This window comes from Bos grunniens, chromosome 9, assembly GCF_055505025.1.
Source record: "Bos grunniens cultivar Pamir isolate PY7600 chromosome 9, Bosgru_T2T1.0, whole genome shotgun sequence".
NCBI classification, from domain to species: domain Eukaryota; kingdom Metazoa; phylum Chordata; class Mammalia; order Artiodactyla; family Bovidae; genus Bos; species Bos grunniens.
The window spans coordinates 103,318,164-103,332,761 of record NC_141173.1 but is presented as its reverse complement, the minus strand read 5'-3'; the positions used below and the strand labels follow the sequence as shown (position 1 = coordinate 103,332,761).

Below are 14,598 nucleotides of genomic sequence, written 5' to 3'. Positions count from 1 at the left end.
CATTGTCCTTCACACATTTCACTGTGAGGACAGAAACAAACTGTCCAGACCTGCAGCACAGCCGTGTGGGGACGCCACACGACCCCCTGCGCTTCCGGGGAAGGAGCCGAGCGCCTCCCGGGTCCTGACGTGGTCGCTCCCGTCGGCTCGCGGCGAGGACGCACACGAAGGCCCGGGAACCTCGCGCACTGAGCGTGGCTCACACGCGCCGGTCCAGCAGTGAGGAGGCGACACGTCCGTGAACACTGCTTTCACCGTCTCCTTTCTAAGGCACAGCACCTCTTTTAAGCTAACTAAAGATTTTAAAACTTAACACTACATACAGTTAGACCACAGCCAAGACTCAGTTAGCTGTTCATTTCTACGTAAAACAGTAAAGCCTCCTAATAAGTGCCCTCCGAACTGTCATTTTCGTGCCTTCAGAACAGACCCGCGCAGTGAGCACCGCCGGACGGCCCACGTCCTGCCTTGTGGCCACTCTCGTGTCTGTGCTCAGCAGTCCTACAGTCGTGACCACTGTTTCCAACAGTGTCCACCACCACAGTCCATCCTTTTCTTGCATAGAGTATGGAGCAGCCTCTTATTTCCAGAGCCCTGAGAAGCCGCGGCATGGAGCTGCAGAGCAGCAGCACCCCAGGGTGTGAGCACGAGCTCCCAGAGCCGGGGCGTCACCGACAGGCTGCAGCAGCTCACGGGGAGGACAGCGGCCACCGGGGCCCCGAGGAGACTCACCACAGGCTCTGCTCTCCCGACAACGGAGAACCACATCTCTCTCGGGCACATGGACTCTCAGGCGGAACACCACTGCCCGGTCCCCGCAGTGGCGACGGCCAACACACAGCTGGTCTCTGAAGACTGGCCACCGAGGGCATTGAGCAACTCCAACCAGCGCCCAGGCAACCTCAGGCTCTTACGTAACCAGGCAGCTCAGATTCTCGCTTACTTTGTACTTTATTAAACTTTAAAAAGAGTTAGAAAAATAAAAAGGAGGAAACAGTTTCTATTTTAAAAATCCAAACTAAACAGGAAGCGCCATGCCGGCCCTCAGCTGAACGAGAGGCAGCACCCTGACCCCCCCAGCCCCCCGGCAGGCTTCCACTGTGGATGGCGCGGATGAGCCACGGCATCTGGATTCCATAAAGTGGCCGCAGCCGGGAGGGGCGCCGGCAGGCTGACATCAGAGCCCTCCAGGCGCATGGCCCTGAAGCCACAGGCTGACTGGGAAGGCAGAGGACAGAGCCAAATACTGACACAAAGGCCCAGACAGCTCACAGGGAAAAACAAGGCCCCCAGACTCCAGTCAGGGCTACGGGGTGAATCCAACACAGGCCGATGGGACCGTGTGACCTCGGGGACCAGCTCTAAGGCCCCCAGCCTTCTCCCGGGGCTTGAGCTGTGGCCACGCCCAGGGCTCCATGGCTGCCCAGCGGGGGGTGCAGGGTGGGCCTGAGCCCCCGTGGAGGATGTGGCCATCGGCACAGACCCACGCAGGGCACCAGTAGGGCGCCGCTTCGCAACATGTGTAAGCACACAACCTGTTTTCCCTGCAAGTCCCAGAGAAACCACAACTGAGCTGGAGAAAAGCAGATTCGGTCAAGCAGTCAAGCCCACAGATGAACAGACTCTAACATATGCCTTCATGCCTGAGAACGGCATGCTACCCAGTTACCAGGGCACAGTCTTTGAGTTACTTCCTTTACAGCACCTGTAAGCCAACACAAGTCTGTATCTCTGCCTCCTGCCCTCTGGGTTCCACACGCTCATATCCAACACAAGCAAACAGGAAAACACCCCCAGGCCAGCTGCCTGCTCCCGCCCGCCCCACCCACTCCGGCATCCCGAGCACCACGCTCAGGACCTGTATGGAAGGGGTCGGCTCGAGTCCCAGCCGATGGACTGGGCCAGGTGGCCCTGGATGGGGCCCGGGACTGCCTGGGCGGGCCGCCGTGCCCTGGAGCACGCCTGCTGCCACGCTCCGGCCCCGGCTCCAGGCCTGGCATGTTAGTCCTCCCACACGCCCTGCCCTGAGATCGCGGCTCCCACCCGTCCCCTTGCTGTTTCAAACCCTCGTCTCTCTGCGGGGCAAGCTCCTACCCGCAAACCGAGTGTCTTTAAAAGGGAAGAAGCCCCCTCTCCCCCTCTGCTCCCCCCGACACGACTGGGGCACTGCTCCCTCGCTGTAGCTCCCAGCACACCACTCGTCTGGACGGGTGCCCAGCGGCCCCCTGCAGCCCAAGCCTGCTGGGGGACAGGGGCCCAGCGGCCCCTCCACGCACGGGCTCTGGAGCCAGTACCCCGAGAACGCCATGCACACAGCACTTCATTCCCACGCCTGGCCCCTAGACATCAAACTGGACACGCTGCTGACTCAGGCTTAAAGGACAGAGGACGGCAGCCCACGCCCCAACCCCATCCTACCTTTGCAGCAACAATGCTAAGGCCCATTCCGTTCTGCTTTTTGAGGGTCACAGTGATGATTTCAGGTTCTTTACGCAGAGGCTGTGCCTAGGGATGAAGAGAGAAGTTTACGGAGGGCTGAAACCAAAGAGGAAACAGAAGTAGTAAAAGTCAAGCCTTGACGGGGTAACCTAGTAAAGTAAATACCATATTCTTTCTTGACTCCAGAGCCATCAAGAGAATCACCACAAACGCTAAATATTTACATGCTGTTTAAACACCTTAATTTACAAAACAGAACAACCCTGGCATCACCACCATGTAAGAAAAACTTGGTCTTAAAGACAACATTACAATTTTACTTTATTATCTTTTAAAACAAAATTACTGGACATTTTTTAAGGAAACTTAAACTTACTCTATACTACACAGGGGAGGACAGTTATAATATAACAAAGATGCTCTCGCATCTATCTTGTGAAAAGTGAAGTCGCTCTGCTGCTGCTGCTGCTAAGTCGCTTCAGTCGTGTCGGACTCTGTGTGACCCAATGGACGGCAGCCCACCAGGCTCCCCCCGTCCCTGGGATTCTCTAGGCAAGAACACTGGAGTGGGTTGCCATTTCCTTCTCCAATGCATTAAAGTGAAAAGTGAAAGTGAAGTTGCTCCGACTCTTCGTGACCCCATGGACTGCAGCCTACCAGGCTCTGCTGTCCATGGGATTTTCCAAGCAAGAGTACTGGAGTGGGGTGCTATTGCCTTCTCCGGTGAGGTCGCTCAGTCGTGTCTAATTCTTTGCAACCACATGGACTGTACCCTGCCAGGCTCCTCTGTCCATGGATTTTCCAGGCAAGAGTACTGGAGTGGGTTGCCATTTCCTTCTGTGGGGATCTTCCCAAACCTGGGATCGAACCCGGGTTTCCCACACTGCAGGCAGACTCTTTACCGTCTGAGCCACCACAAACCTATCTTGTGAAAATTCAACAGCAAAAATACACTGCCTCAGCCTTCAGGCAGCGGGCCCAAAGCTCAGCGTGCCTGTGTGAGCCTGTGGTGGGGGGTCAACCGGAAGGGATGAAGTATGTGTCCAATAAGGCCAGTTCCCAACAGATCCACAATGAGAAAGGGAAGCCATCCACAGAAGTCACACGTTCTACATACATCCTGCCTCACGTGACAAGTTAACAAAAGAAGAATATCACCAGGCCCACACACTGGGAATTTAGTTAATCATATACGTAAGTATGAAGGCACACTGCCAAAAAGTAGTGATTATACACACAGCTTGTTTATTTGGAACCAAAGTCTGTATGAGAATATTTTAAGGGAAATAAATAAGATCAGGTGACAAAGCTTCTACAAAGCATCAGGACCTAAAATCGACTGAGGGATCCATAAATAAACTAGAAAGATAGAAAAAAAAAAATCAGTGATTCCATCCAAGGTGCTTGCTTTTCTATAAAATCTGGAAACTAGAAATTGCTGCTATTAGCTCAACAACAGCTAATAAAGGGCATGCGTGGCACAGTCACTGTGCTGACAGTCAAGTGTGATCTACTTGGTGTAACAGCAATCACCAGCTAAGCCAAGTGTGGAGATGCTCGAGCACAAAACAAAACTGCTCAGTTTTTCTACTGAGCAAAAACAACTACTTTGGATTTAATAAACAAAACACACGTCCACCGTTGCCTTACGTTTAAGTATTGCCTCCTCACATGACCTGTCTTCTTAGAAACTAGGTGAGAACCAGGTGTGGTTCTGAGTGATCGATGGATAATTCAGGAGGTCACCACAGGACGCTTCTAAAGCTCCAGAAGACTCGTGGTCGTTCTTCACAGCCAAGAGCCCCCAACCTTGGCCCGGGGGGCCGAACGGCCACCACGCCCCCCGCACGGAACACACTGGCCCCCTCCACCACTACCTGCCAGACAGGCAGCCACACCTGCCGGGCTCCTCCGAAGCCTCGCGTGGCCTAGGAGTCAGTTACACTTACAGTGAATGAAATGGAACAAGGACGTTCCCAAAGGAAAGACTTGACTCGTCTGTGTTCTCTGGACTGACGTGCAGTGTACGTAGGAAAAGACAACTCTGGTCTGGCATCCCTTTCTAAGACACGGTGAAGCTCCTTTTCTAGGTTAAAACTCTCTGCAGGAAGCAAGGCAGGGTTTCCCCTAAAATCTATGAGCCAGTAAACACTAATGGGACTGGCCAGTCTTTCACTAAGATACAAAATATTAGTAAATGATTTGGTACATAGCTAAGATAGGGTAGGGGCGTCTTTGGTGGCTCAGATGGTAAAGAATCAGCCTGCTGAGCAGGGGACGTGGGCTCAATCCATGGGCTGGGAAGACGTCCTGGAGAACAGAATGGCTATCCACTCCAGTATTCTTGCCGGGAAAGTTCTGTGGACAGGAGCCTGGCTGGCTGGAGTCCATGGGGTCACAGAGAGTCAGACACGACTGAGCAACTAACGTTTTCACTAAAACAAGTCAGAATTGACTAGAAAATAGGAAACACTTTTATCACAGAAAAATTTTTCTAATAAAACCCATTAAGATTACCATGCTAAGTCACTTCAGTCGTGTCCGATTCTGTGCGACCCCATAGACGGCAGCCCACCAAGCTCCCCCATCCCTGGGATTCCCAGGCAAGAACACTGGAGTGGGTTGCCACTTCCTTCTCCAATGCATGAGAGTGAAAAGTGAAAGTGAAGTCGCTCAGTCGTGTCCAACTCTTAGCGACCCCATGAACTGCAGCTTACCAGGCTCCTCCATCCATGGGATTTTCCAGGCAAGAGTACTGGAGTGGGGTGCCATTGCCTTCTCCGTAAGATTACCATAGTAATGTATTTTAAAAATATGTGTGAGGTTTAACTGTGGGTATCAACAGGCATCATTGTTCCCATCTGGCCTCTCTGTGTGGGCTCTGGGATCTGAACTCCCTGACCAGGACTGAACCTGTGCCCCACTTTGGGAGCTCAGAGTCTCAGCTACTGGGTGACCAGGGAAGTCCCCAAACAAGCGTATTCTTAAAAGCAACATTTGTTTATAGATGACACTTCACAGACACAGCCAAGTATTTTCAAATCAAAAGGAATCAAGTTTCCTTTTCTGGTCCGCCTGCCACCTCACAATACTTGCCAGTTCTGTGTTCTCCCGCAAAAGGTGACTCTCGTAATCTGCACCTTCAAAATATATCGTCCAGGTGCCTGGGGAGCGTGGGTGAGGAATTAACCTGCAAAACCCTGGGGAGAAAAACAGGCAGGCTGTGAGCATGAAAAGCCGCCGCGTCTGAGCCCTGAGCTTCAACAAGGGGCAGCGTAAGGCGTCGGCCGCACGGCGCTTCCCTAGTGAGCTGCTGCGTGCTCTCAGTCTGTAACCTCACTCTCTCTGAGAAGTGAATTAGCAGACATCTAACATCACCTGTTCATGTGAACACAGAACCTGTACACAAATATTTGTATCAGCTTTATTCACGATTAAAATCTATTTGTTTCGGTCCAATGTAATTTCAACACCAAGCAGAAAAGCGAAACTGGTTTCCCTCTCTTCTTCACCCCAGCTTTCTCCCTCACGTCTATGAGAAATTACAGAATTGCACCGAGATGCTTCCTTGCAGATCTATCTCCTCTGCTCGACTAGGAGCTCCTCAGCCAGGCTGAGAACCCCTGACAGACAGAAGGGAAGGTCAGAGGGACCAGAAGGCAGTTTTGGTAGAAGCCTGCCAGCAGGCTCGCCCCCAAAATCAGTGATTTACTCCAGGGGAACAGTGATCCCGGGGAAGGGGGCCTCCTCATTCCTCTCTGTCCTCATTTCCTTAGAGGTCACATTTACATTTTTTCCAAAAATATGAGAACATTTTAAAGAACACCTTTAATGTTTTCAACAGGGACTACTGACATGTTTACAAGACTGAGCCTGCATCATCCCTTATTTGTCAGATCTTACAGGGTCTTTCAGAGATTTTGTGACAAAGTTGTATCACGCACAAACACAATTCTTTTCTCTCAAGCGGTCTTATTAGCACCAGCTGGCAATTAGGAAGAGCACACTGCATGCTGGGCACCCCAGGCGCCGGGGGTCCTGGCTGTCCCACGGGGGTCCTCGCTGCACTCCTGCCCCCAGCAAGGATCACCTGGCTAGCATCTCAGGACAGTTATGAGGCTGTCTATGGTAGATGAGAAAAAGATGTCACAAACACACTCCATTATAATAACGACATAAATGAATTTTATCTAGTTTTAGCCTTTCATTTTTTTAAGTCACTGTCTCAATCCAGTTTTGCTGAAATACCAGCTACACTTTGTTTCTCTTCCCGCTCTTTTAGGGAATCATAATCATCATGGTTCTGAAATGTCGATGACTTAAGACTTGCTGAACGCAGGGGTGGTGATTAACATTTTTTAGCAATAAAGTATTTTTAAAATACTTATTTTATTTTATTTTTGGCTGCACTGGGTCTTTGGTGCTGCACAGGCTTTCTCTACTTGCAACAAGCAGGGGCTACTCTCCGCTGCAGTGTGCAAGCTTCCCACTGCAGCACCTTCTCCTGCTGCAGAGCACAGATTCTAGACTTGAGGGCTTGAAGTGGTGGCAACCTGCTGGCTTGCTTGCCCCGTCGCACGTGGCGTATTCCCAGACCAGGAACCGAGCCAGGGACCGTCCCTTGCATTGCAAGCCATACTCTGAATCACTGGACCACCAGGGAAGCCCAGCAATAAAGTAATTTGTCTATTGTTTTTCAGACACACTGCTTTTGCACACTCAGCAGACTGCATCTTGGTGTAAACTTTAATTCCGCATGCACTGGGAAACCAAAAACTTGATGTGACTTGATTTTCTGCAACACTCACTGCCGTGGTCTGAACTAAAGCCGCAGTATCTCTCAAGTGTGTCCTCCTCCACACGCACGACATGAAGGCAGACAGAGCCAGGGAAACGAGCTGAGCTGTGTCAAGTGCGCCCACCATCACCACACGCACGTGCCCACCCTGCACTGCAGCACCACTGGGGCTCCACTCGGGCCTCAAGACAACCGTGGGGGGGGCACGCGGCATGGCTGCGACCCGGGTGGAAGGTCAGAGTGACGGGGGGCTCAGGGCTCGTCCGGCCCCGCTGCTGAACGCTCTGCTCGGGTGGCACTGACACACAGGACGGATGGAGCCCCAGGCGCACACGGAACCAGAGAGAGGACAGCGCCAGGGCCGGTGAGCAGAGGTGCCCCGGGGTGCCGTGCACACCTGCTCTGACCTGATCGTGACGCCGGGTGAGCAGAGGCGCCCCGGGCGGCCGCGCCACGCCTGGCTCTGACCCCACATCACCACCGACCACATCCCTCCATTCCCCGGGCCCCGACCTTCCCAGAAGTGCACCGGGTGTGCGCACATGGGGTGGCCTGACACACATCAACACACAACGAGCACCAGGCCTGCCGGTATGTGGGGGGCGCGGACTCCCAGGCTGGGAAGGCGACCCACCTCTCTGGCAGAGAGGGTCCAGGAACTCCTGCAGGCCGCTGGGGACGTTCCTGACGACGTCACAGGAGTAGCCATCCTCAGGCAGGAGGAAAGGCAGCTGCAGGTCAGGGTCCTCCTCCAGCCGCACCTCCCGCCCGTCGCTGCGTGCCAGCTCGTCCGCTGTGTTCTCGGCCACGGCCACCACGTTCGCGATCAGGTCCTGCTCAGAAAACAGACGCGGGCTTGGGAGACGCTCGGCGCAGCTGACCAGTGATGACCAGACGCGCTTGGTCACGTGGGGTGTGGCCACACACACACACACACACACACACATGCAGGGTGCCTCACAGAGGGAAAGCCAGTTCATCCACAGCTCAGACCGGCCTGGGGAGCAACCGAGCACTAGCACGGCACACACTCTGTTTGTGCTAAAGATACTATTACTTTGTGAATAAACATCTGTAGTTCTAAATAGAAACTGTTTGATCACAAGAAAATAAGTCTTTTTCCTTTTCAAAAATAATTTTTTCCTTGCACATTTTTAAACGTCAAGTTGCTAATAACCTTATTTTTTTACTTAATGACAGGAAAAAGTTTACACAATGTTAAATATTAAAAAAATACGTATTCCCAAGTTATGTAGAGGTTGTTGCCTTATGATGGGTTTACAGGTGATTTCTGCTTAAGAACTTCCAGTTACTAGATAATGTACATACAGGACAGTTCACAGGGTGAACACCCCCTCTTCACCCCAGGTAGGTGACAGAACCACACCCCATAGAAGCTGCCATCCCTGCCCTGTCCTCTGTCTCAAAGTCATGGCCCCCAGGCTTCTCCCTGGGTCCTCCCGTGTCCCTAAGCCCAGAGTGTGGACCGCGGCTCTACCCTCCCACAGGGCTGTGGTCACAGCCCCCTCCCAACATGCAGCCGCGTCAGGACCCCTTTCAGGATTGTAACCCAGTCTGTCTGGGGACAGTTAGTGGGTTCCAGGTTTTGGCCCCCGCCTTCTGTTGGCATACACTCAGCACTGGAGGTGAAGCCATCCGTGGGATTGGGTCCCCTGCACACTGGACTCTCAGGACACCTGTGCCCAGCTGCTGTTACCGCGGGGCTGTGCTCGGGCAGTGTTTCATGAAGAGCCGGCTGCATCACGCACTGTTCTCTGTGCTCTCTGTTCCTCTGGAGAGATCTCTGGATAACAGACTCTGCTCTGCGTGAGGATCTGACTTCCCCAGGCAGGCGCCTCAGCACCTCTGGGAGGCAGCCCTCGAGGGGGGCCCTGCCCTGCTGCTGGCTGCCGACGTGAGGGGCCCTGGGGTCTCGGGTCACAGTGCTGAGCCCCGAACTCAGGGTGAGGGCAACTTCCTCACTCCCTGCCCTGGCTTTCCAAGAACCTCGTTCCCTGCATTAAATCCCCGTCTACTTAAAACGCTTACGTGGTCTCTATGTCTCGCATGGCGCCCTAACTCCTACAGACGTCAACAGCAAAAGTGACCTTGTAAGATGACTACGTAAACTTTCTCATTCTTTTCTCCTTTTCCCTGCACAGACGCGATGCGTGGTGACCGGCGCCCCACCTACCGCAGGGACAAAAGGCTCATCGGGTGCACAGTGGTAATTCTGCAGTAAGGCTTGCAGCTGCAGTGAATTTAACTTGAAGCAGGTGCTGTTTATATTTGGAATGTCATCAGGTGCGTATTTATCCATCGTAAGCAAAGTGGTTGCCTATGAACAAGCAACAGGAAAACCATGATTTAAAAGTATTTCATAAATATTCCCCTTTATATAATATTTGTGAAACTGAAGTAACTTGCTAATTTGACTTTCAAATGCAGGGTGTTTTTAAGAAAATACATTTCCATTCACATTACTTATATGCGTCAAGTTGGACTCAAAGCACCATCTAGTTAAAGGTGTTAGATAACCTCGTGTGTGCTCCACAGATTCAGTTGTATCTGACTGTGACTCAATGGACTGTAGCCCGCCAGGCTCCTCAGTCCATGGAATTCCCCAGGCAAGAATACTGGAGGGGGTTGCCATTTCCTTCTCCAGGGGATCTTCTTTTATTAAAATTGTATGTATAAGAAGAACCAATAATTTATGTGCAAAAACCACTTAAAAAGCCTTAGAAACTTTAAACACTTATATAACCAGATTACCATTACTAAGGTCTGAATAAAACAACATTGTAATGACCTTTCTAATAACTAGCTGATTCAATCAAAGTAAAAGAGCAGAAATCTCTATACTGTATCTCTTTAAGAGATTGAGAAAAAATACAAAATCACACACTAAAAATAACAAAGCAGGTTCCAGGTACTCCTTTCCGTAACTGCAGAGCACCAGGGTGTAGTCTCCAGGCCCCGGGAAAGCCCAGAGCGGGTGAAGCCGCGAGGACCAGGCTCTCGTGTCCCGCGTCCCTTCTGCCGCTCCTGCCCTCTTCCTGGCGATGTGATGGGTTTCTGAGGGGGTGTGCACAGTTCTCTCCGTCGCCTGTGTTTCTACGGAGGGTTCTGCCTCGGGTCGCCCTGCGAGTAGCCCTGACTTTCTGCGACACGTTTCTGCCTCGGGTCACCCTGCGAGTAGCCCTGACTTTCTGCCTCAGGGTCACCCTGCGAGTAGCCCTGACTTTCTGCCTCAGGGTCGCTCTGCGAGTAGCCCTGACTTTCTGCCTCGGGTCACCCTGCGAGTAGCCCTGACTTTCTGCCTCGGGTCGCCCTGTGAGTAGCCCTGACTTTCTGCCTCGGGGTCGCCTGCGAGTAGCCCTGACTTTCTGTGTCACGTTTCTGCTTCAGGTCGCCCTGCGAGTAGCCCTGACTTTCTGCATCACGTTTCTGCCTCGGGTCGCCCTGCGTGTGGCGCTGACTTTCTGCGTCACGTTTCTGCTTCGGGTCGCCCTGCGAGTAGCCCTGACTTTCTGCATCACGTTTCTGCCTTGGGTCGCCCTGCGAGTAGCCCTGACTTTCTGCATCACGTTTCTGCCTTGGGTCGCCCTGCGTGTGGCCCTGACTCTCCGCGTCACGGCCGAGGGCAGCGACGGGCAGCCATGTGCTAGGCGGAGGTGCACGGCAGGGGCTCGGGCACACACACCAACCTGTCCTCTTTCACGTTCTTTCCTCGTTTAGGCTATTACGGAATACTGAGCAGCGTTCCCAGTGCTACACAGGAGGTCCTTGTTGGTTATCCATTTTATTCCTCGTATTTTTAAAGTGCCAGCTACCAACCATTTTAAAATCAGAGTTTCTCAGGGTATGCAGCTTCATGACACACGCCTCACTGTTCCAGGTGTTTACTCTGCTGATCGCCACCTGTTACGGGCTGTACTGTGTCCTCTGAAATTCACACTGTGAAACCCCAACACTCAGGGGGTAAACCTGGGGTAAACTTCGGACTGTGACCTCATCTTGAGAAAGGATGTTGACAGAAGGAATCAAGTTAACCCAAGTTAGTAGATCTGGGGTCCCTATGAAAGGCAGACGCTGGGGCAGAGATGAGGCCTGAGAGAGGCCTCCTGAAGACCGAGGCGCAGGCAGGATGCTGGAGACCAGCAGCCACAGCGGAAGGCTCAGGAGCTACAGACAGGCTCTCCCTCTGGGAACCAGTGTGCCCCGACCTCAGTCTCAGACTTCCAGACAATGCGCTTCTTTTGTTTAAGCTACCAGATTGCTGTACCTTGTGAGAGCAGCCCAGGCAGACGAGTACACCACTGTCTCATCCGAAGCGCACGTGAAGACCCCGGGGAGGTGCCGAGACGCCCCGGGGGAGTCAGAGATGCTGGGGCCACGCGGCCGGCCCCACTCACCTGCACGATCCGGCTCAGGTGGCAGTCAGCCGCCAGCTCCAGGCCCTGCTTCTCGGCCCAGGCCTCCACGTGCCCGAGCTGCTGGCGGAGGATGGCACCCCAGTAGTGGGAGCAGAGCCCCGACTCGGGGTCGGTCACCAGCCGGTTGAACAGCCACATGTTGATGAAGTGGAAGAGTTGGGAGAAGAGCTGGATGGTCAGCGCGGCATTGACCCGGCAGCGACGCAGCAGAGACATGGCGCCCGTGAGCGTGTGCAGCACGTCGTCTGTGAGGGGAGAGGGCTTGTGGTCAGTGCCCGCCCTGCTCTGCTCGACACCTGCCCGTCCAGCCACATGCCAGTGTCCACCGCACCAACCGAGAGCCCCAGTGGGCCCCCAAAATGAGAGCTGTTCCTGTATGGAACACAGGGGGGTTCGCCATACCAGCAGGACGTCCCGCGGACTCTGATCACACCCACCCCTCAGACCGTGGACGCTGAGGTGAGCGCCCCTAAGACAGCTCCTTAGACCACGGACACTGAAATGACCACCCCTCAGACCGCGGGATGCTGAAACAAAGGCACCTCAGGCTGCGGGTGCTGAATCGATGGCACCTCAGACCGCGGATGCTGAAAACGAGCGCCCCTCAGACCGCGGATATTAAAATGAAGGTAAACACAGAGGCTGGAAGGAGGGGCTGAAGCAGAAAGAGAAAGGCCTAACCTATTTTTGGTCTCTGCAGACTGTCCTCTTCGGGGTCGTCCAGAAAAGCGGGCATGTAATTATTCAGCTCTGACTGAAGACAGTGAACCAGGTACCTGAAAAACATTGACAGTTTTAATAACCTCAGCATGACGCCCTGCTACTATCACACAGGTAAAACAATCTGTACCGTTTAGAAATATTTTCCACGTACGACATCTATGTAATAGTTTTCCTCTCAGGATTCATACCTAATTAAACTCAATTCATTAAACCAACACATTCTACGTGTAGCTATTTATGCTTCAGTTGTGCTCACATACTAGTAAGATAATGCTCAAAATCCTTCCAGCAGGGTTCAGTAGTACCTGAACTGAGAACTTCCAGATGTACAGGCTGAGTTTAGAAAAAGGCAGCGGAACCAAAGATCAAATTGCCACCATCCATTTAGTCATAGAAAAGGGAATCCCACAAAAACATCTACTTCTGCTTTATTGACTATGAGAGAATCTTTGACTGTGTAAAACACAGTGAACTGTGGGAAATTATTAAAGTGATGGGAACACCAGACTACCTCACTCGTATGTGGGTCAAGAAGCAACAGTTAGAACTGGACATGGAAAAACAGACTGGTTCCAAATTGGGAAAGGAGTACATCGAGGCTGTATACTTGTCACCCTGCCTATTTAACTTCTACGCAGAGTGTATCACGTGAAATGCTGGACTGGATGAAGCACAAGCTGGAATCAAGACTGCCAGGAGGAATATCAATAACCTCAGATACGCAGATGACACCACCCTTACGGCAGAAAGTGAAGAGGAACTAAAGAGCCTCTTGATAAGACTGAAAGAGGAAAGTGAAAAAGCTGGCTTGAAAATCAACATTCAAAACCTAAGATATCTCAAGAGGGAGGGGACATATGTACACCTATGGTTAATTCATGCTGATGTATGGCAGAAATCAAATCATTATTTATAAAGCAATTATCCTTCAATTAAAAAAAAAAAAAAAGGCAAAAAACAAGTAAGATCATGGTATCCAGTCTTGGGCTTCAAAGTCACTGTGAAAGGTTACTGTAGCCATGAAATTTTAAAAGACACTTCCCCTTGGAAGCAAACCTATGACAAACCTAGATAGCACATTAAAAAGCAGAGACATTACTTTGCTGACAAACGTCCGTACAGGCAAAGCTAAGGTTTACCAGTTGTCATGTACAGATGTGAGAACTGGACCATAAAGAAGGCTGAGCACTGAAAAATTGATGCTTTTGAACTGTGGTGTTGGACAAGACTCTTGAGCGTCCCTTGGACAGCAAGGAGATCCAACCAGTCAATCTTAAAGGTAATTAGTCCTGAATATTCAGTGGAAGCGGAGAAGGCAACGGCACCCCACTCTACTCTTGCCTGGAAAATGCCATGGACAGAGGAGCCTGGTGGGCTGCAGTCCATGGGGTCGAGAAGAGTAGGACACGACTGAGCGACTTCACTTTCACTTTTCACTTTCATGCACTGGAGAAGGAAATGGCAACCCACTCCAGTGTTCTTGCCTGGAGAATCCCAGGGACAGGGGAGCCTCGTGAGCTGCCATCTATGGGGTCACACAGAGTGGGACACGACTGAAGCGACTTAGCAGCAGCAGCATTCAGTGGAAGGACTGATGCTGAAGCTGAAACTCAAATGGCCACCTGATGCAAAGAGCCAATTCACTGGAAAAGGCCCTGATGCTGGGAAAGACTGAGGGCAGGAGGAGAAGGGGCGGCAGAGGACCAGATGGTTGGATGGCATCACTGACTCAATGGACCTGAGGCGTGTGAGCAAGCTCCAGCAGACAGTGAAGGGCAGGGAGTCCTGGCATGCTGCAGTCTATGGGGTGGCAAAGAGTTGGACATGACTTAGCAACTGAACAACACCGACACTTCTTGATATCTATCTTCAGTTAGGGTGAATAAAAATCTTTCAAATGAGTTCTGAAGATTTAAAGAGAAAGCATGACTGAAGACTTTACAGACATGGGTTCTTACTTAAAGGCCATCTGCACCAAGTGTGCCAGGACGTCCTGTGCATCCAGTGTGATCCGACTGAGGTCTCGGTCCTGCTTGATGAAGTTGAGCAGCTCGGATGCGTTGGCCATCCAGAAGGCAAGGGCCCCTGCAATGTTCTTCTGTTTCTGCAGACAGAAGGCAACTCCGTAAGCAGCCACAGGACAGACAAACAGCACACACGAAAGGAATGCTCCTGAAAAGCTGCCGAAGATAGACCAGTACC

At 52.0% G+C, this 14,598-nt stretch overlaps 1 protein-coding gene across 24 annotated transcripts in view; it reads right to left on the bottom strand.

Moving 5' to 3' along the window:
- Positions 1-14,598, bottom strand: part of AFDN (afadin, adherens junction formation factor) — a 112,836-nt gene that overhangs the window by 26,688 nt on the left and 71,550 nt on the right. For 21 of the 24 annotated variants that reach the window (XM_086318718.1, XM_086318722.1, XM_086318720.1 and 18 more), the window contains 7 exons: positions 14,355-14,500; positions 12,355-12,449; positions 11,653-11,918; positions 9,432-9,575; positions 7,872-8,070; positions 5,536-5,639; positions 2,419-2,505 (listed from right to left, as the gene is read on the bottom strand). In XM_086318718.1, coding sequence (XP_086174844.1) covers positions 2,419-2,505; positions 5,536-5,639; positions 7,872-8,070; positions 9,432-9,575; positions 11,653-11,918; positions 12,355-12,449; positions 14,355-14,500 — 1,041 coding nt within the window. Of the gene's footprint in view, positions 1-732; positions 885-2,418; positions 2,506-5,535; positions 5,640-7,871; positions 8,071-9,431; positions 9,576-11,652; positions 11,919-12,354; positions 12,450-14,354; positions 14,501-14,598 lie in introns of those variants that run through there. The other 3 variants (XM_086318738.1, XM_086318740.1, XM_086318741.1) reach the window with 3 other exon arrangements.